General features: G+C 39.0%; 1 protein-coding gene across 1 annotated transcript in view; it reads left to right on the forward strand.

Moving 5' to 3' along the window:
* Positions 1–762: 762 nt before the first annotated feature.
* Positions 763–22212, forward strand: part of MCM9 (minichromosome maintenance 9 homologous recombination repair factor) — a 98209-nt gene continuing 76759 nt past the window's right edge. The window contains exons 1-7 of the mRNA XM_028117010.2: positions 763–856; positions 3117–3427; positions 7045–7361; positions 8490–8571; positions 13647–13847; positions 18122–18247; positions 20086–20205. Of these exons, the coding sequence (XP_027972811.1) occupies positions 3124–3427; positions 7045–7361; positions 8490–8571; positions 13647–13847; positions 18122–18247; positions 20086–20205 (1150 nt within the window). The 5' untranslated portion in view covers positions 763–856; positions 3117–3123. The remainder of the gene's footprint in view (positions 857–3116; positions 3428–7044; positions 7362–8489; positions 8572–13646; positions 13848–18121; positions 18248–20085; positions 20206–22212) is intronic.

A 22212-nucleotide genomic window follows, 5' to 3' on the forward strand; every position in this document is an offset into this window, starting at 1 on the left:
TTAGGTGAGAGGGAGGGATGAAGAGAACAGACTTTGAGAGCAGTGAAACTATTCTGTATATACAACGACAGTGGATACATGTTATTATACTACTTCTGTTAAAACCCATAGAATGTACAACACCAAGAGCGAACAAGCCTGTAAACAATGTACTTTGGGTGAAGGTGATGTTTCAATGTATGATCACTGATTGTAACAAATGCACCATCTGGTGAGAATATGTTGACAATGGTGTAGGTTGTGGGTGCGTGGGGAATATAGTATATGAGGAAGAGGGTTATATGGGAACTCTATACCTTCATCCTAAAACTTATAGAAGAAAACAGCAGAAAATCTTCGCGATTTCGTGCTTGCCAGAGTTCTTAGACCAAAAGCGCGAACCACACAGGCCACTTAAGCCACCGCACAACCCCGCTCTTCTGCTTCCACCTGGGTCGGGAGGCTGAGCCTGGCCCCGCCCTGGAACTCCTCGGGGCCTGCCCCGGCCCTCCTAGCCCCTCCCACCCCGCCCCACCTTCTCGCGTCCCGCGGCACCAGGCGGGGCGCGCGCCCGCCCGCTTCTCCACCCGGAAGAGCCACCTGAACGGCGAAGTCGAGGCGGTGCGCGGCTCGGCGTCCGTCGGGTGCGCGGGCCCGGCCGAGGAGCCAGCGCAGCGCCTATTTCGCCCAGGCGCGAGGCGGATCCGTCGGAGCCTGCGCGCCCCCGCGGCCGGCGACGCCTCGAGCGGCCGGCGCACGCGCCCCGCCCCGCCCCCAGCGGCCTCCTGGAGCCCCCGCAGGCAGGCCCGAGCTCTCCGCGCCCCTTGGCCTCGGGAGCAGCGTGTCCCCGATGACTTCTGACACTGCGTATCCGCCAGTAAGTGACAGCCGCAGCCTCGTTTCACCGTTACTATTATTTTTTTCTCCTGCAGTTCGTCCTAAGTCTCGCCCACATCTGGTTAGTTTCCAAACTATTCAACTCCGGGGTTGGTCGGGCGAGCGACCGAGCTGCCCGGTTGCCGAGCCCGGGTAGTTTCAGAGTCCTGCTGGGGTATCGTAGGGCAGGGGCTGCGTCTAGAGACAGAAGTTGTGGGAAGCAACCCCCTGAGTACAACCCGACTCCTCGTTTGCCGCGCGCCCGCGGGGAACTTAGCTGGCGGACGGGGAGGTGGTGCCTGGAAGACGCGGGCAGCCGGCGAGAGGGGCGGGTCTTAGGACGCGGCGCCGCGGGGGCGTGGCTCCCGGTGGGTGTGGCGTGGCCGCTGGGCGGGCGGGGCTTCCCGGTGGTCCAGCTGGAAGTCGCCCCTTATTAGCCCTCCTGGCTCTCGTGGGCGCTTCACGTGGTCCAAAGGATTAAGTAGCACATCGTTGTATTTTGACTTCACTCTAAGTAAAAGGAAAGGGAACTTGGAGTTGTAGAACAATAAGGGTGGGCATGTTTATAGGGGTAGCAAACTGCTTAGAAACAGTTCAACAGTTTTGCGCAGATATTGAAAGGGGATGCTGTTTTTTTTTTTTTAAAAGTGCCATTTCAAAAAAGACTAGGCAGAATTTAATCTGACTTTAGTTTGAACCATGAATTCTGCAGCTACCCCCTTTCTGCCTTATGTGGAGCTTTTAAATTGCTAAACTTGTGGCTCTAAATTTAATATGCATTTATAGAATCTTAGAGATTCATTTGTAGCAACTCTTTACACTTGGCTGAATTTATATTACCTAATCAAAACAAATTACTTATCAATATAATGGCCATAATTTGCTCTCACTCATTCTCCTGGATATACACATACCCATCTGTCAGTCTCACACTTGTATCCTGTAATTGTGAGACTTCTTGGCCTATGACACATACACCCTGTACTCCTTCCACACCTTCTAGAATAGTAGGTTCCCTGAAAAGGCAAACTATTGCTAATAAATAGCCTCTGTAACGCATAGTTAGGATACTGAAATGTGAACTTCATAAGTCATCTTTTATCATCTATTTGTTGAACCTAATACAATAAATGGTGGGTGAATGAAATGTCAAATTAAAGCGCATTTGTCCTCCAGTTCTCTGTTACCAAACCAAATAAGGGTTTCTTAGATGATCGATTTCAACAGTTTATTTGGAACTGCCCATTGCCATGTCTAGGATTGTCACTCCATCTAAATTTAATCCTGCTCTCCTTTGTACTCCCATTCTTATTGCATTTTTACCATTATTAGCGCACTATTTCATTTTGATCTGTACCTTGCTTCTCTGAGGGCATTGAGGATCTTTTATTGTGCTTTTTATTTCCCAACATAGTGTATGAGTATGATAGATATCTGTATACATGAAAATAGAATGGGGGCAGGCTCTTTTAATCTGTAGATACAAATTAAAAATATATATATCGCCAGGGGAATAAGATAGGTGAAGTAATGTAACATAGTATATTCAATCCTAGTTATTTTTCATTTAAAGACCAATTTTTCTTTCCTCAGCTTAATTATCTAGTTTCTTTACACTCTTGACAGCTGTTTTTGCTGAAGCCAATAGGTTTCCTAGGTTAGAAAGAGAAAATGAGAAGCAAATTCACCTCAAAATGTAAATTTCTGAAGCAGATCTGTTAACTGTTCAAGTCAGAACTGGCTATCCATGTATGTTCCATTTATGTAGCAGAAAACCCATGAATATGTGTGTGTAATGAGAGAGAGTGAAAGAGAGAAAGGATATGTATGGATAAAACCTAGAACCAGAGCACATGCAAAGAACTTCAGCCAAAAGACTGCTGTTTAAGATTTTATACCTGAGAGCAAATGTGTATATGGAATGTGGTTAAAGAAAAGGGAAGGGCCTTTTTCATAGTGTATCATAGGATTAATGAGGAGGTAGTTTGGGGAAAAGCTACCGGAAAGCCATTGGACCATTTTGGATTTCACTGATCAGTACACACAATTCTTGGGTTTTGGTTTAGCTTCACTTTCTTAAAAAATACATTTACTGAGTGACTATAACAGGTAATTCAGATCTTATTAAGATTTTAATTTGGATAATATTTTGAGTTGATAGTGCGGCCCATAACAATTTATGACCAGTTTTTTTGTTTGTTAACTTGTGTCTAAGTCACAATATCAAAGGTATAATATGGTCTTTTTCTTTAATCACCTAGATTCAAGATGAACAGTGATCAAGTTACACTGGTTGGTCAAGTGTTTGAATCCTATGTTTCGGAATACCATAAGAATGATATTCTTCTAATCTTGAAGGAAAGTGACGAAGATGCTCATTACCCAGTTGTGGTTAATGCCATGACCCTTTTTGAGACTAACATGGAAATTGGGGAATATTTCAACGCATTTCCGAGTGAAGTACTAACAGTTTTTGATAGCGCTCTGCGAAGATCAGCCTTGACAATTCTCCAGTCCCTTTCTCAACCTGAGGGTGCCTCTATGAAGCAGAATCTTCATGCCAGGATATCAGGTGAATCACTTAAGGATTTTACTGCCACTTACTCTCTAGGAACATTTTGAGAAATTCTAACACATATTGAACTCAGAGCACTAAGAAATAATTGATATTTATACTTAAAAGATACATTTATTGTGTAGTTGATAGTCACTTTTAAAGCAGAATAATAATTTTATACTATTTCCTCTGGACATTTGGAAGGCTGGGGTACTAGCCATGCCAACCGAGAGGAAGGAGAATGTATGGAGACAAGAGTATATTAGTGTGCACATACACACACATAGATATGTGTGTATAAAATTATAATTCAAAGCAGCCTTAATGAGCTTTTGTGACTACTAACAAAAGAATTGATAATACCAAGAATTAGAAAAGTGGTACCTTCCACCCTGTGAGCTTCAGAACTATTTTAGGAAATTTATTATTTTTATATCTCAAGTTTAGCATTATGCTGGCCACCTATTAGGCACTCAGTTTTTGTCAAATAAATGACAGATTAAGTATCTTAATTTTTAAGATGCAGGGCGCCTGAGTGGCTCAGTTGGTTAAGTGTCTGCCTTCGGTTCAGGTCATGATTCCAGGGTGTTGGGATCGAGCCCTGCATCAGGCTCCTTGCTCAGCAGGCAGCGTGCTTCTCCCTCTCCCCTGCTTGTGTTCTCTTTCTCTCAAATAAATAAAATTAAAAAAAAAAAATTTTTTTTTTAAGATGCTGCAGTGGACCAATCAGCTTGTGGCAAAGCTGTATCTTTGAATTACTGCAGATTAAGTTGGAGAACATATGTACCATTTTGTTTAGAAATAAATATTTATAGTACATTTCAGAAAGGTGGGGATTTATAATCAACAAAAATGCTTGCTATGATTCCAAAAAGATGAGTCAGTATAGTAGAACTCTTTGGAGACAAATTAAGATCCCCCTGCCAAAAGACCATACATTTGATTTAATTGAAAAAACAGTATTTTATCTAGAATAAAATTATGAATATTATAAATCTTTAAGCATCAGGACACTAGATAATCTCTTGGTAGGATCAAGAACAAATGTTTCCTTATAATATTGCAAAAAGATTGTTAAAAGGGACTTTAGTTAATGTTACTGAAGTGGTATTTAGGAATGGTTTTAGGCTGTCCTTATATTTAGATATTTTTCCATGCTTAGTTTAAATACCAAAATTTTGTCTGCTTAGGTGACGCTATTGGTTTCAGGTAAATTTAGCCTGTTTTTTTTTTTTTTCCTAATTCTCTGAAAAAGTAAATTGCAAATTATGTTACTACCATGGTGCATTTATTCTGCAGACGCTATAAGTGTAGGCATTTGCTAGTCTCTTGAGAAACCAAAATAATATGGTATAGTCCCTCATCTAAATAAGCTCAAGGCTGTAGGGGATATAGCTGTATAGTCAAATATTTACCAAATGGTGTATGTATGCTCAAAGATACATGCCTATGTGCGTGTTAAACATAATTGTTTATGGAGCTTAGTGGCAGCTTTTATGTTATGTGATGCATGCCTCACTCAAGGTAGGTGCAAGATATATTAGCCCACAGAACAGGGAATGAATTCTAGCAGATTCACTGGAGATTACAAGAAGAGAAGGTAAGGTGGGGATGGAAATAGTCTGGTTTTAGGAGTATTGCAGCTTCATCTTGGACTCCAGGCAAGGCATTCAATTATAAAAACAGGTTGCCTCTGTGTTTCAGTCTTCTTAGGAACCTAAGACATTTTCTGGTTTATCTTTACAGGATATACGTTGCTCTTTGTCTTCTGGGATTTTTATTAACCTAAAGTTTACTTGCTATTTCCAGTGGGTTTGATGAAAGGGGTTCTAATATACAGATAGCATCAAACTAAATGAGAAGGAAAAAATAGCATTCATGTGTTACTTAAACTAATGGTTCTCAAACATTAATGTCAATCAGAATCAACTGTAGGTCTTGTTAAAACACTGATTGTTAGGCCCCACCCATCGAGTTTCTAATTGAGAAGGACTGGCATGAGGCCCAATAATTTGCATTTCTAACAGATCCTAGGTGATGCTGATGCTGCTTTTCCAGGAACTACATGCTGAAAACCAGGGGCCTGAAGTAATTGATATGGACATATCTCTAGCATAGACATAGATATGGACAGCTCATAATCTATTTCCAAAATTTCTTTTTGTTCTTGATCATTGAATGAATCAGGGAATGATAAAGGTTTTTGTGTTCAGCTCTAATTGTGGCTTAGTGCCTGATGTACACCACACACCACCACCACCCCTTCACTAGTATAGTTGAAGAACATACTTAGTAACATGTATAGTAAGACAGAAAGATTAAAATAAATTGACATTTCTATCAAAACAGTCTCTTAGCATCTTTTTTAGTATTAAGATTTTGATTGTATATGGTCAGTTTCACTTAACATTATGTTGTCTTTATCTTTATATTTTAAGCTTATTTAAAAATCACAGGGGCGCCTGAGTGGCTCAGTCAGTTAAGAGTCTGCCTTCAGCTTAGATCACGATCCCAGGATCCTGGGATCGAGCCGGCATTGGGGAGCCTGCTGCTCCCTCTCCCTCTGCCTGCCACTCCCCCTGCTTGTGCGCACGGTCTCTCTCTCTTTCTCTCTCTGTCAAATAAATAAAATCTTAAAAGAATTTTCTTTGGCATTTTGTACCTTTTAAAAAGTTGCCTGTTTATTAATGGTGAAAAACACAAGTTTTTTAAGGGATAAAATGGTGCCACTGTGGGTAAACCTTTAGGTAATTCAAGGCTTGGAAACAGATTTATGTATTAATAAATTCTGAACCTAACTAAAAAAAGCAATAGCCTTCTAGCACGGTGGGGCTCTGGTCATTATGCTGCTCTCCCTTTATCACTCAGCTTTGTGGTTTACTCAGTCATCAGTTGATTTTTTTTTTAAGATTTTATTTATTTATTTGAGAGAGAGAGAATGAGAGATAGCACGAGAGGGGGGAGGGTCAGAGGGAGAAGCAGACTCCCCGCTGAACAGCAGGGAGCCCGACGCGGGACTCGATCCCGGGACTCCAGCATCATGACCTGAGCCGAAGGCAGTCGCTTAACCAACTGAGCCACCCAGGCGCCCTCATCAGTTGATTTTATGTATTACCCATGGCAGTATGTTTTTTGTTGAATGAGGTTACAATTACATACTGTATTTAGAGTCTACTGTGATAGCCCTCTTATGAAAATCAGTCCTTTTTTTAATCCTGGTTATTATGTCATCTGGATATATACTTTTATTTTTTTAATGATTTTATTTGTTTGAGAGAGAGCACAGAGGGAGAGGGAGAAGCAGACTCCCCACTGAGCAGAGCGCCTGATGGCAGGGCTCGATTCCAGGACCGTGGGATCATGACATGAGCTGAAGGCAGATGCTTAACTGACTGAGCCACCCAGGCGCCCCTGGATATATACTTTTAGAAGGAGTACACTGATCATTGTTATTTAAAATAACCCTTGTCTATTTTCTATATTGAGTTGATCTGATTTTTTTTCTTAAGTGAAACTCAAATTTTAGGCAAACTCAAATACCTTCTTCCCTAGGAAATATGAGAAGAATATATTCCATGGAGTCAAATCCCAAGATATAAGTTGATGTGGTTTTTGTTGTTTCTCTCCATCAGGTTTGCCTGTTTGTCCTGAGCTGGTGAGGGAGCACATCCCTAAAACCAAGGATGTGGGACACTTTTTATCTGTCACTGGGACAGTGATTCGAACAAGTCTGGTGAAGATCCTGGAGTTTGAGCGAGATTACATGTGTAACAAATGCAAACATGTATTTGTGGTCAAGGCTGACTTTGAGCAGTACTATACCTTCTGCCGGCCATCCTCCTGTCCCAGCTTGGAGAGTTGTGATTCTTCAAAATTCACTTGCCTCTCAGGCTTGTCTTCATCTCCAACTAGGTGTAGAGATTACCAGGAAATCAAAATTCAGGAACAGGTAAATGATCAAAGAAATGAGAAAAATAACAACTCTGAAGAAGGTTTTTTTCAGCTGTGGGCAAATTACCAGAACTCGGGAACACATACAGGACTACAAATGGAACTTGTGTCATCACACAGTATAGTTGCACATATATCAGAATACAGTTTTTAGAGACATGCAGTAATCATCTCTGTATAGAGAGCATTGGCAGAAGGGTTGTGGAATGACTTAATAATTATGTTAAAATTAAGTGACTAAGAAGTTCAAACAAGCTGTATTTAAGGGATAGGAGAAAATTAAATGGATTTAAGTGATTGTCAAACATTGGAGTGGTCAGGATTTGGGGGTTAGGCCCGATTTTATTTGCTGTGTCCAATAAGGCATACATAGACACTCTTTAACATGTCAGAGTGTGCCAGGTTTTCCTTTACTTACCACTGAAACACAAAGGCATATTCAGTGTTGAGGACTCCCAAACTCCTGTTTTTCTATACCATTCTTAACACATGGCCTCTATTCTTAGTCCAGGATGGTAGTTACAACTCTGTCACTGCTGTATGCTAGTCAGGGAGGAGGGAAAGGGAGAGACAGACAACAGCATCAGCCGTCTAACCCCAACTCTCCATTCGAGTCAGTCTTCCTCAAAGTCTCTCACAGTGTATCTACTCGTATTTCATTGGCCAGAGCTTAGTCATATGACCATGCCCAGGTGCAGGGGAGCTGGGAAATACAGTCTTTTTACTGGGTACATGTCCACATGGAATAAAACCAGGGTTCTATCACTAAGGAATAATCAAAGGAACAGTGATTTGTCCCAGGTCTTAGGACTAGAGGTCAGGAAAGAACTAGGTAAGTAACTTTGTTACTATGTTTAATAATTGGAGTGTATATTTCTTTTGACCATCCACAAGGTAGATTATATTTGGAGATATTTTCCATAATGGTGTTTTTATTTTACTCTGGTTTTAGTGAGTTTGTATATGGGTAGTCACAATTTTCAAGAAAATTCTATAAATCCCCATCATAATTAAATTGTATGATAATACCAGGGAAGTAGAAACAGTAATTTCAAGAACTGCTAGGCTTCTGAATACTTAGCATGTATTTAAGCATACTCAGTATGTGTCTGCTTTTCCTTGCTAGGTGCAAAGGCTATCTGTTGGAAGTATTCCACGATCTATGAAGGTTATTCTGGAAGATGACTTAGTAGACAGTTGCAAATCTGGTGAGCAATAACTTTTGCTAGCTTATATAAGATGTCCTAAAGTACTGATTAGGAAAAAGCCACTTTTTATTTTCCAAGAACACTGGGAAGTGAGTGTGAAGGCTTAATTGTTCACCTTGAGAATAGAAACTGGCATGGAGGTGGGAGGTGATACATAACAGGAAAGAAGCTGGGCTATAGCTTAGCAGTCCAGTCCAGCCACTTGTTTTATAAATGAAGAACCCAACTTGCCCAAGGTCACATGGAGAGTTAAGTGGCAGAACTAGAACATAAACCCAGATCCACTGACTTTTCGTCCAGTTGTGTCTTCAGTATATCCTTGCTTAACAGCAGCAGCTTTAAAAATTGCAGCAGATTTAGCGTTCAGTTAAATAAAATGCATCAGACAGTATGACTGTCAGATGCTACTGTACTCTTATTGCTGTCCAGAAGAAAGGAGGTAATTGTTCCTCTCTCCTCTGCTGGAGTCACATTGATTTTGTCCTCTGAGGGGTCTCAGTGTTTCTATTGGCCAATTGCCCGAATTGGGAAGGAACTCAAAACCATACTGAAAAGAACTGTGGGTGCTTAGCATAGAGAAGCCTCAGGAAGGACATGACAGCCAACTTTTCATTAATTGGAAGGTTGTCCTACAGAAATGGGATAATAGTTACAGAAGATACTATTGGGTTTCAGTAGGCTGAAGCTCCAGGAAGGTAGATTTTGACTCAATATCTAATAATATAAGGTGTTCACCCTGGGACTCAGATGATGGTGAGTTTCTTTTCTCAGAGACAGTCAAGCATAAGGTGTACAGCATCTTGTTAGTGACTTAGGTCTCATGATGGCAGTTGGTCTAGATGATCTGTGATGTTCGGCAAATCAAAGACTCTGAGCCTCAGAGCTGTTCTGGAAATCTGAGGGCTCCAGAAGGGGTTGTTGCAAGGTCATCTTGGTTATATTTTAATCTTGAGGCTAATCAGACCACTCATAAGCTCTCTTTTGCCCTATCTCAACTCATCTTGCCCCTTCTATTCTTACTGGGGAGGCTGGGAAGAATCAAGCTTTAAAGTATTTGTGGAAAGGAACACCTGGGTGGCTCAGTTGGTTGAGCATCTGACTCTTGGTTTCAGCTCAGGTCATGATCTCAGGGTCGTGGGATTGAGCCCCGCATCAGGCTCTGTGCTCAGGGCAGAGTCTACCAAAGATTATCTCCCTCACCCTCCCCCTCTGCTTGTGCTCCCTCTTTAAAATAAATAAATGAAATCTTAAAAAAAAAAGTATTTGTGGAAGGGCAAGGAGTAATATCGGCCATCATGTATAGAATGGAAGTGTTCACTGAATTTTAAAATTATTGTTTTTATAAAGAATATGGTAGGGAAGAATTTTATTGGAAAAATTAAGATGTTAGGAGGTTTTGTAAATCAGTAGTGTTGCTCAAGAGAATAAATACTATTCTCTCTTCTGCAGCAACCACATTTAAATATCATGAGATATTCTTAATAAAATTTGGTATGTTTTTAAAATGTGCTATTTTACATATGTAATGCAAAAAGAAAGAATAAGAGAATAAAGGGAGCTTTTTTCAGTTGTTGGTAGAAGCTAGGGCTGTAAAATTGACATGGCACTGGTCAGCTAAAGGTAAAGATCTCAGACACCAAGTGGACTGCCTTCAAAAGGATAATCTGAAAGTTTTTTTTGTTGTTGTTTTTTAAGCTTTTATTTATTTATTTGACAGAGAGAGAGACAGCGAGAGAGGGAACACAAGCAGGGGGAGTGGGAGAGGGAGAAGCAGGCCTCCCGCCGAGCAGGGATCCCGATGTGGGGCTCAATCCCAGGACCCTGGGATCATGACCTTAGCCAAAGGCAGATGCTTAACAACTGAGCCACCCAGGCACCCTTAATCTGAAAGTTTTAATCAGAAACTTTTACCAGAACTGACAGGTACTAAAGTTTAAAAAGTTTATGGATTTACAGAATTTCAATCCCTAAAAAAGTTATCCTAAAAACTGCAAAATTTTTATCGGCTTCTCTGAGGCTACTGTTTGCAGCCCTAGAAAAGGCAGATGGCATCCTGCCCCTAGAGCCAGCATCTGCTCCCTATACACATTCCAGGCCTTGACCACACCTTCCTCTGTCTGTAAAGAAGGTATGAGAGCTTATTCTTTCTCTTTCCTCTTCTTATTCCAAATAACTTTAAAACTGTTGCTTTTACTGTTTGCCTAGGAATTTCCATGTGCTTTTTAACATAGAAGTTACATTGAAGGTGGGTCAGAAAATGGAAATGGTTGGTAAACTTCAGCTGGGTGTCAACAGTTGTTTCTTAATTCACCTACACATTCCCTACTTTAAGTATTTCCTGTTCTCACTCAAACCTTAATCTCACTCACCCTTAGTCTGTATAGAAAACTCATAGCACAAATGTGTCCCCTGGCAGAAACAGGTATATCTGACCTCTTATTCTACATCCCTGTTCTCCCCTCCCAGACAGATTAAAAGTGCTTCATTTCTCCAAATTTCATCATTTCTCTCCTTCTTTAACCCTAAATTTCTCCAAATGCCTCATTATAAAATATTTCCTGAGCTGCCATTTCATTAAAACGATGAGGCAAACAACTATGGAAATAAGAGTTCAGTACCTAGAGTCAAGAGTAATTTGTCAAGAAACTGCCCCCATCCACCCAAGAATCACCAACCTGTAGTTTGAAATTTATGTCAAATATATTAACAGTTTATAGTTGTCTAAACAGTACTCCATGGAAATAACAACTTTGATCATGGATTGCCTGATAAATGGACCAGGCTGTGTCAAAGTACTTTTTTCATATAGGACTCTAGATTTTAACCAAAACCTGTAATATCTGGATCAGCAAAGTAGTGCTTATGTAAGCTTAGCCTGAACATGAAAGCTTAGCCTGAACACCAAACATGAACCTTTGATAGAAAATAAGATGTTTTCATGCAGTCCATCTAAACTGAATTCTTTCTGCACTGAAAAAAATCTAAAGCTATTTTTCTTTTACATGTCACTAATAATAATGGATGCAATCCATCAACAGCGTTTTTTTCATTGATCCATAGCTACAAACCTCTGTGGGAATCAAAAGATAAATGGCATAATCCTTGTCCTTCAGGAATTTACAGGTCTGGTTGGGAACCCCAATCTGACACATGCAGAGTAATAAAGTTGGGAGGTTGTGTCCTGATAACTGCCATTGCAGCAGGAGATCAGAGATTGGTCCACCTGGGGGTGGCTGCAGTGGTAAATAGGCTGCAGAAGACAGAGCGGCACAAAGAAAGAGGATTATATAAAAGTAAGAATTGTAGTTCCCTGCAAATAACATTGTTTATAACTTTTACTACAGGAAAGTTTAAGTATAATAACAAGGCTTAGTATAATAGCTAATACTTAGCTGTTGAGCACATACTATATTCTAGATATTGTATGAAGTAATTTACAAACATTTTCTGAGTTAATTTTCACTGTGGTCCTGTGACATAAATATAACTATTCCCATTTTGTAGGTCAAAACATAGGCTCAACAAAGTTAGGTAATTTGCCCAAGAACATAACCAGTGAGTGGTGGAGCTGGGATTTGAACCCAAATCTGACAAAATCAGGCTTTTCGCCATTCTTCAGGACACTACATTTTCCACATTATTACTGCTTATTGAAGTCCAATTATTTGTGAGTGCTGTATCTAAAAGTTAAGTTTCTTATTCAACTAATTTAGAAACAACCTAAGTATAATCCATTAAAATGAAAGTAAAGGACTGTTCCAAGTGCTCATATAGTTACTCATTTTCATCTAAAAACTGGGGGCAGACAATATAGTAAATGATCATTATTCTTGATTCTGTTTGAAAACCATCCAAGCAGTGGCTTCAAAAGATCTTGAAAACACATGCAAAGCACCTATTGAATGTGTTTGTCACCATTTATTATGAAGTTGCCTTTGGCTAGAAATATGCTCTCTATCGTGTAATTGCTATCACCAGTTCCATTCGTTTAGCATTTACAGAACACTTTCTTCAGAAAATCAAAAGCTCTGCAGATTACACATTACACATTGAAATTTAGAGAGTTAAAGGCTTTTGCATCAGCAAATACCATATATTTGACACGGGCTTGGAAAGGAAGACTTGCCAGTTAGTTCAGAGACACTATTTGTTGCACAAATTATAAATACCAGATTGGATTTGGAGTATGTCCAACATCTTATATTCAACAAGATTTTGAGGACTAGGCTCATCTTTTCTTCTTCTGTTCCCCTTTTCTCTCATATCAAAATACTGAATGCCAACCATTCATTCATATATACCTGTTAATTGATGCATGAATTGTATGTAATAATAAGCACAGATGTCAGTGTTTGGAGAATGTGCCCATGAGTGACCCAAGGCCTCTTAGGAAAACCTGTAAAAGTTTAATACTCTGATCACCAGGAATAGGAGAGTTTCCTCAGGTGGGAAGGAACCAACCAAGAAGGAACAAGCAGGATTTATCTTGTGCTTTCATAGTTTATGGAAAAGGGCTTTGAAGTAAAACAGTATTCACTTATTTCTTAGTTCATTCATCTGTTTTTTTTAAGGCAGTAAGTAAAATATCAATAAAGGCGATACATAAAAATTAATATATAAGAAACTAAAACTAGTGTCAGTTATCACAAGATCATCTTTCCTGACACCAAATTGATTACAGCTTAACCTTCCAGCTGTGGTTCCCACCTGTTCTTTAAATGAGAACTGTATGGTTAGGAATTATGAGAGGATGAACATTCCACCCCATATAATAACAATGAATAAATCACCTGGTAAGCTGTTTTTCCAGTGAAGGGAAATAATTTGGTGTGATCATCATGTGGCAGATAAAGAAAAATAAAAACGCTGACTTTAGCTTTTAGCTAAAGATACAAGCAGCTTGTAAAACAAAGAGCCAGAAGAAGGGAAAAGTAGGAAACCTGTGGCGTTCCTTTGCCTCCAGATTGTTTTCTGGATGAGTGTTTACCATTCTAAACCTGGTGGGAGAGTGGTTTCTTGTTTCTGGATCTGTGTCATGCAAGCCTGTGCCCAGCAAGCAGTGTGCTCTCTCCTAGGTGATGACCTCACTATTTACGGAGTTGTAATGCAACGGTGGAAGCCTTTTCAGCAAGATGTGCGCTGTGAAGTGGAGATAGTCCTAAAAGCCAATTATGTCCAAGTAAATAATGAGCAGTCTGCAGGGATCATCATGGATGAGGAGGTCCAAAAGGAATTTGAAGATTTTTGGGAGTCCTATAAGAGTGATCCCTTTGCAGGTTTGTGATTAAGGGTATAAAGCTGATACTTATTAATGGCATTTCATTAAGTAGTTAAATATGAGGTCTGTGATTAGAAGGAGCCTTACCTCCTGCAAAATTCAGTGGCTGAATTCAAAAAGTGGTAGCATTCATCAGTACTTCTAGCTGCAGTTTCCTTTTGAAGAGCCCTTTTCTGATAGTCTTTTCTATTTAGAGATCTTTGTGGAAAATCAAGGCTGGATTACAAGAAATTTTCCACTTCTATTATTTTAGACATCTCTCGTACTGCCAGTTTTCTCCCTTCTTTACCAATCAAATATATAATTCTTCCTTAAATAGACAAAATGTATCCTACTATGAAACCTCATCCTATGAAAGCCTTATTTCTTCTCTGATATACCTTAGATAATAAAGACAACTTCACACTATTTTAGCTAAAGATTTTTAAATATGCAGTCAATACAAAAGAGATGAGAAAAAGATGCAAAAAATAAGCTTCGTCATTACAGCAAAAACTTTTGACTGTGGCAGTAAGATATGTAGACTAAAACATCATAGCCTTTGGGTTCATAGGGTATTTTTTATTTAAAAATTCCGAAGGTATAAAACACCAGTTAAATCTTCAAATGTCTGTTTTCATTCTTCCTTGGAGGCATCTTCTGAGAAGAATAAACTGAAGCCAGTGATAGACTATTTCTAATAAACATCTCAAGTCTCATACATATTGATTACTTTATTCTTAAATACTGAAGTGGGGTGCCTGGGTGGCAGAGTCGCTTAAGTGTCCAACTCTTGGTTGCAGCTCAAGTCATGTTCTTAGGGTCATGAGATCGAGTCCTGCATTGGGCTCTGCGCTCAGCACGGAGTCTGCTTGAGATTCTCTCTCCCTCTCCTTGTGCCCCTCCCGCTTATGTGTCTCTCTCTCTCTCTCTCTCTCTCTCAAATAAAAATCTTTAAAAAAAAAAAATCAAATACTGAACTGGACAGATACCAATTCACAAAATAAGGTTCTTGTTTGTCTAACTATAGGTAGTTTGCTTTTATTTTGTGTGATGAATTTTTATTTTTTTGCTTCTGCATATAGCGCATATATGTAGTGGTTCCTGATCATTCTTTAATCTGTACAGAAGGAACTAAAGTTCTCTACATTGTGGCTTTATTAAGCAAGCCCTTTAAGAACCATATATATTTTTAAATGAATTCTTGTATTTAAAATTGTGTCTTAGGGTCAGGTCCTCACAAAAATCTGTTAACTCTTCTTTGGACCACAGTCATTTCTTATTAATTGCAGTGCCATAGCTCAGCTCTTCCTGTAACAAAAGGAAGGGCATCGTACAGTGTCCTAACCAGACCATGAGGAGTGCTTTGTGCTGGCAATTAAAGAGTATATTTTGTTTTAATTAGAAGGTTATGGGTGTGCAACTCATTTACTGGATACAAAGAAGTAAATATAATGACCTTGTAAGAAACATAGGAAGAAAAAGAAAATGAGGCAACATTTTTCTTTTTAGTCTGAATGGATTCTGCTTTCTTAGTTTCCCAAGTGCACAGTACCAGTACACTATACTGTACCAATTCAAAGTGTATGTGTGCTAGTGAGGGAAATAAGGGAAGGGGTGGTGAAGGTGGGGAGCTGTATCCAGAAGGATGTCTTCATTTTACTAGTCTAAAGCCAGAGATTACTTCCTCCTCAGCTCTTGGAGGTTGATCTGCTTCATTAAGATCTGACACTGTGGGTACTGTCTAGAAGCTGAAGACTTTATTCCAGTCTGTAGTAATGTCTGGGATCCTCTGACCCTGGTGCTTAGATGCTGAATAGAAACCCCAGATGTAGGGATTGGGGTCTGTTGGGCCATCTGAACCCATTCTGGGATGACTCAGTTATCTTAGATCCAGGAAGTCCTCTTCATTGGGGTAACTGAGGGCCATGCCACAAGAGTGGGCTAATAGGCCACAGACACACTATTAACATGGTCTAGAATCAGAAATTTGGGAGGGAGGTAGGGTTGGGGGAGTATTCACTCTAAAGCATTCTCTTGCATGATCTAGCCATGGGAGCATCTATTGTCATGATTCAAGGAACTTTAGACGACAAATTTAAGGGAATGGTTCTTCCCCTTTATTTTTCTCTGGTACTTCAGACCTGGCTTTAGATCTTTTGTGTTAACTACATTGTGAGGAAATCTTGAGATCAGAAATAAGCACAAGTAATACAGGTAATATAATAGCTTAACAGTTAAGTGTGTCAGGTATTATTTGTTCTGTGTGCTATACATTTATTAACTCCTTTGATTCTCAACAGTTCTATAAGATACCATTATCTTTACATTTTACAGATAAAAAAATAGAGGCAGAGAGGTTAAGAAACTTGCCCAAGCTCAGACAGGTAGTAAGTAATAGCACTGGGATGTGAATCCAGGCCTCTGGCCCCGGAGCCTGCGCTCTTTACCACTGGGATTATGTTTCCTGTAAGCACATCAGGCATGAGTCCACCTTTATTCAGCACAGCTGGCACAAAGTCTCCCGGGCCAGTTTGCCTACTCCAAAACCTGCCTGTTGGGGCTAGTCCTTCCTTCTTTGTATGTGTAAGTCTGGTCAGAACTTACCTACCTGCTATAGTGTCTTATTTGCTTAGATCCCAAACCTTTTTCGTCTTTTTTTTCTCTGGGCTTTCTACTTCAGGAAAGGAAGAGATTCTCTCTGGCACTTAATGAACTGCCTTCTAGGATTTACTAATTCTTTTTTCTGATCCCCATTTTACTAAAAGATTTTCTTTCTTCACCATTTCTGCCATCCCAGGTCATATCACCCTACATTGCCATTGGATCAATTCTGTTCATTACAAAAAGTAGCCTTTGTGTATAAGGCCATAAATTCTGGAGGAAGCCCCTTTCCTTTCCCTTAATGCTTTGGCAGAAAAGCTTCTGGAACTGGAATAATCAGCTAAATATTTACACAATTATTTTCCTCCTCAAAAGAACTACCTCTGAAACATGAGCACAAACACGGAAGCCCTGAAACACGCAACAGTTGCCAGCAATGTAGACAGAGTACCATCACAGTAGTGAATTCCACATAAGTTAAGACAAGCTCAGGACAGGCTTGTTAGGATGTCATAGGTTCTAAGAGCCCCTGCTGGTTAATTAGGCCAGTGATCGAATGAAATACGTACTTTATATGTGGCATAGGCAGATTCTCAGATTTGGTGTTTTGACATTTCTGAAAACAGAGACTCAGACAGTGATATTCTCTTATTTAAAGCACATGATTGGGGTGCCTGGGTGGCTCAGTTGGTTAAGCGTCTGCCTTCGGCTCAGGTCATGATCCCCCGGGTCCTGGGGTCCTGGGATCGAGCCCTGCATCCAGCTCCCTGCTCAGCACAGAGCCTGCTTCTCCCTCTGCCTGCTGCTCCCCCTGCTTGTGCCACCCCCAACCCCGTCGAATAAATTTAAAAAATCTTAAAAAAAAAAAAAAAAAAGCACGTGATCAGGCTAAGCCTCTTGACTCTTCATTTCGGTTCAGGTCATGATCTCAGGGTCCTGGGATCAAGCCCCAAGTTGGGCTCCATGCTCAGCAATGAGTCTGCTTGAGATTCTCTCTCTCCCTCTACCCCTCCTGCTCATGCTCTCTCTAAAATAAATAAATAAAATCTTAAAAAACAACAACACATCAGGAGAATCCAAGACTTCCAGATTGGACTGCTAGAATTATAGTTTATATTGATCTTTTTAATACTCTGATACCCTGGTAACATTATTCTAAGTAAAACAGACTTTACCAAACTGTTCAGAGCAAATGCTGAACTGACTCACAGGGTAGATTATTTTACTTCTATCTCTGGAGAAGCTCCATGAACTACAAGTACCTCTTGTATTTATAGATTACTGGCTCCTGCAATCTGACTTACTTAGATCAAGCACCTTCATTTTATTTAGACAGTGGAGTAAAGTGCAGTGGTTTTTTAAAGGGATAATGTTGGCTTAATGAGGGAATAAAAGAGATTCCTTTCTGTCCCTTGTAAAGTATGATAAATTTTTGGAAACTTAAGCAGGTGTAAAAATAAAAAACAAGGAATAAAAAGCAGACTTTTCCTATATGGCATTAATAAGAGAAGGAGTTTTAGGACCAAAACAGTTATTTACTCCTTTTCTCCTTTTAGGCATTTAGAAATGATCCTCTTGATCCAATTTAGATGGCAGAGTATATTTCTAGGAAGTTAGGATAAGAAGGGAAATTTCAGATAGGATTTCTTGAAAACTGTTGGTAACATCTGACCTTTCTGCCTTTTCTAGGAAGGAATGAAATATTGGCCAGCTTGTGCCCTCAAGTTTTTGGGATGTATCTAGTAAAGCTTGCTGTGGCCATGGTGCTGGCTGGTGGGATTCAAAGGACTGATGCTACAGGAACACGGGTCAGAGGTCAGTACCTACTTCAAACTTTTTGAGAAATGTTAATACAGATAAGGTGAGAAGCTAGAATTCTTTCCTGAATAAAAATGACTTGTCGAGCTTTATTTTCTAACCATAATCTTTTCAAGCTGACAGCTGCCTAATATTTAGTCCGGCATCTGTGTATCAAAAAGTAATTTCTAGAATTCCAAAGACTAAAAGAAATATTAAGTTTTTTGATGAACATATATTTTTGCCCCAATCTGTAAGGGTGACATAAAATAAAACCTTTACATTTTGATTACTATGTTTTTCATTGGATCCCCAGTCTGTCTTCAAGAGGAAAAGATTAGAAATAGTGCTTTTTAAGGTCTCCAAGTCAGCATCTCTCCATCTGTGACTGTTAGTGTGTTTTTCTCAGACTGCTGCTCTCAGTCATCTGCCTGCTGATTCCCCTTCTGCTGGTAGGTAGCAGAAGTGCCATCTGCCATGAGGTGCTGCTGTAGGTCACACATTCAAGCGAAGATTACTCTAAGTGCATAATTATGCTCAAATGGCAGAAAGCTCTTTTGCGGCTAACACGTTTAACTGACCTGAACCTGGCATAGCATAGGTTTATTATGGCCCTTATATAGGCCACCTGAGGGTCATAATAACCAAAGACTAAAAGGACATTGTTATAAACAAGGCTGTTAGTAAGATTTCTAAAACCATATGGTATGGTATAGAATAGTAAGTATAATAAAGTTTATATGTATTGTATGTTTTGATCACCTACTAATTGCAAGGCACTCTGCTAAATGTTGAGCTTAAGTAGGAGTTTCCTATTAACGTATTTAGGAAATACTTGAATATTACTGAATAAATTGATCAGTGAGATAATACATACCACAAGATACTCATATATTCATTTGTTACATTTGAAAATAAGTACTTTAAGGTAGATATTTCATTAAATTACTAAAATTTTCATAAAATGAAAAGGCCTTCATTTAACTATTACAATCGTAAGTGATTTGATACTTATAAAGCACTTATAAAGCACTGAACACTTAAAAATACTTGAATAAGAATGGAATAAAATATTTGTATGGCTTGTATGGAAAGATTTAATCAAGTAGTTTGGTATTTAAAAATAGATTAAGGGGTGCCTGGGTGGCTGAGTCGGTTAAGCGTCTGCCTTTGGCTCAGGTCATGATCCCGGGGTCCTGGGATCAAGCCCCGCATTGGGTTCCCTGCTCAGCAGAGAGCCTGCTTCTCCCTCTCTCTCTACCCCTCGCTGTTTGTGCTCTCTCTCTCAAATAAATAAACAAAATCTTTAAAAAAGGGGCGCCTGGGTCGCTCAGTCGTTAAGTGTCTGCCTTCAGCTCAGGTCTGGTCTGGGATAGAGCCCCGCATCAGGCTCCCTGCTCTGCGGGAAGCCTGCTTCTCCCTCTCCCACCCCCCTGCTTGTTTCCCTCTCTCGCTGTGTCTCTGTCAAATAAATAAGTAAAATCTTTAAAAAAAAAACCAAATCTTTAAAAAAATAAAATAAAAATAGATTAAATAAAATCAGAAACTTCATAAGCCAAAAGCCAAAAATTTTTTAAATGTTAAACATACGCCTGAACATCTGGAAATAGCACAAAGTTTATTAATTTAGATTTTAAATGTCACATTCAGAAATCACTTAAAGATTGTTATTTATGATGATAGTTAACTTTTCTGAGGATATCTAGTTAAGTCTGTCCTTCAATGACCTTAAGTATATAGCAGAAACATAGAATATAAATTGTGTTGGCATTCCAAGTAGACCATTTTCTTCTTGATTAATTACACTTATTCATAGGTCTTTTCATAGAAATTTAAAACTTTATTAACTTTTTTAGGTGAATCTCATCTTTTATTGGTTGGGGATCCTGGCACAGGGAAATCTCAATTCCTCAAGTATGCAGCAAAGATTACACCACGCTCTGTGCTCACCACAGGAATTGGATCTACTAGTGCAGGTATTTTACATGACAATTTCAGTTAATTTAACTTTACTACAGACACTAGCACAATGTTTTTCTGATGAAAAAGTATCTAACACAGGATAAATTTCAAGCTAATTTTTGAGTTACTGGCAAAAATTGAAGAAAATATGTAGTACTTTTGTGCTCTAAGAAAGTATATTAAAAGCTCCACTTTCACTTATTTTCCTAAAATTTATCCCATATATCTTTTTGCATCTTAGTTTTGAAAGATCCTATTTAATGTGGAAAAAGCATGCACCATCTGGCATTTTATGAAGACCTAGTAAACAGAATGTTGAGATAAATGGGAAAAAATCTCACTTTACCAAAGTAGATCGATGGTGTAGAGCTTGAGGCATTTTTGTGCTTATAAATCTCATGGCAACAGTAGCTCCTACTGAAAATTCTTAGGTAGAAAATTTGTCTTAGTATGTGGAAAGCATATTTTCATTGCACTGTGGAGCTTCATTCATACATTGTGATGATTCTTCAAGTACATTTAAAAGCCTTTGCAGATAGAATGTCAGGATTTGATTATAAAGTAACTTTAGGAAAATTTTTAGAAAACATGTCTTGATGCCATTTTGTATTTTTTACACTGTTTTGATTGGGAAAATATTTCTCCTGTACTTCTGTCTGTAATAGGCCTTTGGTTTCACCCATTTTACAAATGTTCTTTGCTACTTACTAAGGGAAGCCTGTGCTGAAATTTCTTATGAGAAACTTACACTATAAAACTTCTCACAAAGCAACAAATGCTGCATTAATGGTCCTACATAAGGAAAGGCCCATTCTAAGGGGCTCTCAGATTTTGAAATTTAGCTGAATAGTACATTAAGCATTGATAAGAAGGGGTTTGTGAATGGAGAGGTGTAGACAAGGTTCAGCATACTGGAAGGGTAGTAGGCAAGAATATATAAACACTTTATGTGCATTTAAAAATTCTTATGACCCAGTGTTCTAGAGTTCTGTATAAAACAAAAGTGTTTGCCAAGTAATTATGTGGAATGTTTCCTAAGTTAATTTTATGGAGGGCCAAGAAATGATCCAGGCTATCTGATGGGCTACTAGTTATTTTGGAATATTTGGACAGTTTTCAAGTGAATGATTGCTGATTCACTACACTAGCACTTTTCCCTCTTTTTTTAATGCCAAGATCATAATCCAAATATAAGAGAAAAGACAGGTATGGGGAATATAAATTTTAGAATGATAGAAAAGTTATTGCTAAGTCTCATCTACTCAAAAGGCCAGACCAGCCTTTCTTCAAACTGTGTATCGCAACCCCTAAGAGTGATAAATATCAGTTCAGGGGGTCAAAATGAAATACAATAAAAGATACCAGAATATACTGCACACAATAAAGATGCACTATATGGGTGCATTTTCATGAAAATTAACATAAATACTTGTGTTGCAGGGTCATACTTTTTTTTTTTTAATCAGGGATTACAGTAAAAAGTTTTGAAAATTCCTGCCATAGACTTTCTTGGTAAAATCAGAAACCCCAAATCTTAAAACCAAATGATAAGACCACATGGAAGCCTAAGGTTATAAATGAACAAATGCACGCATGCTCCTCAGATTTCCTCAGTGTTTCCTTAGCTCAACTGATATCCTCATTCCCTCCAGCCTACTTGCTTCTCTCTTCTGTGGCATAAGTAATTGGTTCATGTTTATCTTTTCATGACATTTACTGTGATCAAAAAGGAGAAAAACTGTTCCAAACAGTTTAGCTGTAATTCAGATAGTGTCTATAAATGAAGCTAAATGGGGAAAATAAAACCCCATGCTATAGCTTCTTAGCCCCTAATAGTTGAATTCTAAATCTTATATCATAAAAATTTAAGTAAGAGATGATTTAAAAACTAAGTCTTAACCTTTTGTGAAAATTAGCTGTTTACAAACTGATGTAAAAACCTAACCCTTGGTGTCAATACAAATCAATCATTATAATTAGAATAAAAACTCAGCAGTAAATTGCTTTATCTGGCAATTTGG

This window comes from Eumetopias jubatus, unplaced genomic scaffold (genome assembly GCF_037043125.1).
Source record: "Eumetopias jubatus isolate StellerSeaLion01/CBP00866 unplaced genomic scaffold, mEumJub1_p1.0 scaffold_6, whole genome shotgun sequence".
Taxonomy (NCBI): domain Eukaryota; kingdom Metazoa; phylum Chordata; class Mammalia; order Carnivora; family Otariidae; genus Eumetopias; species Eumetopias jubatus.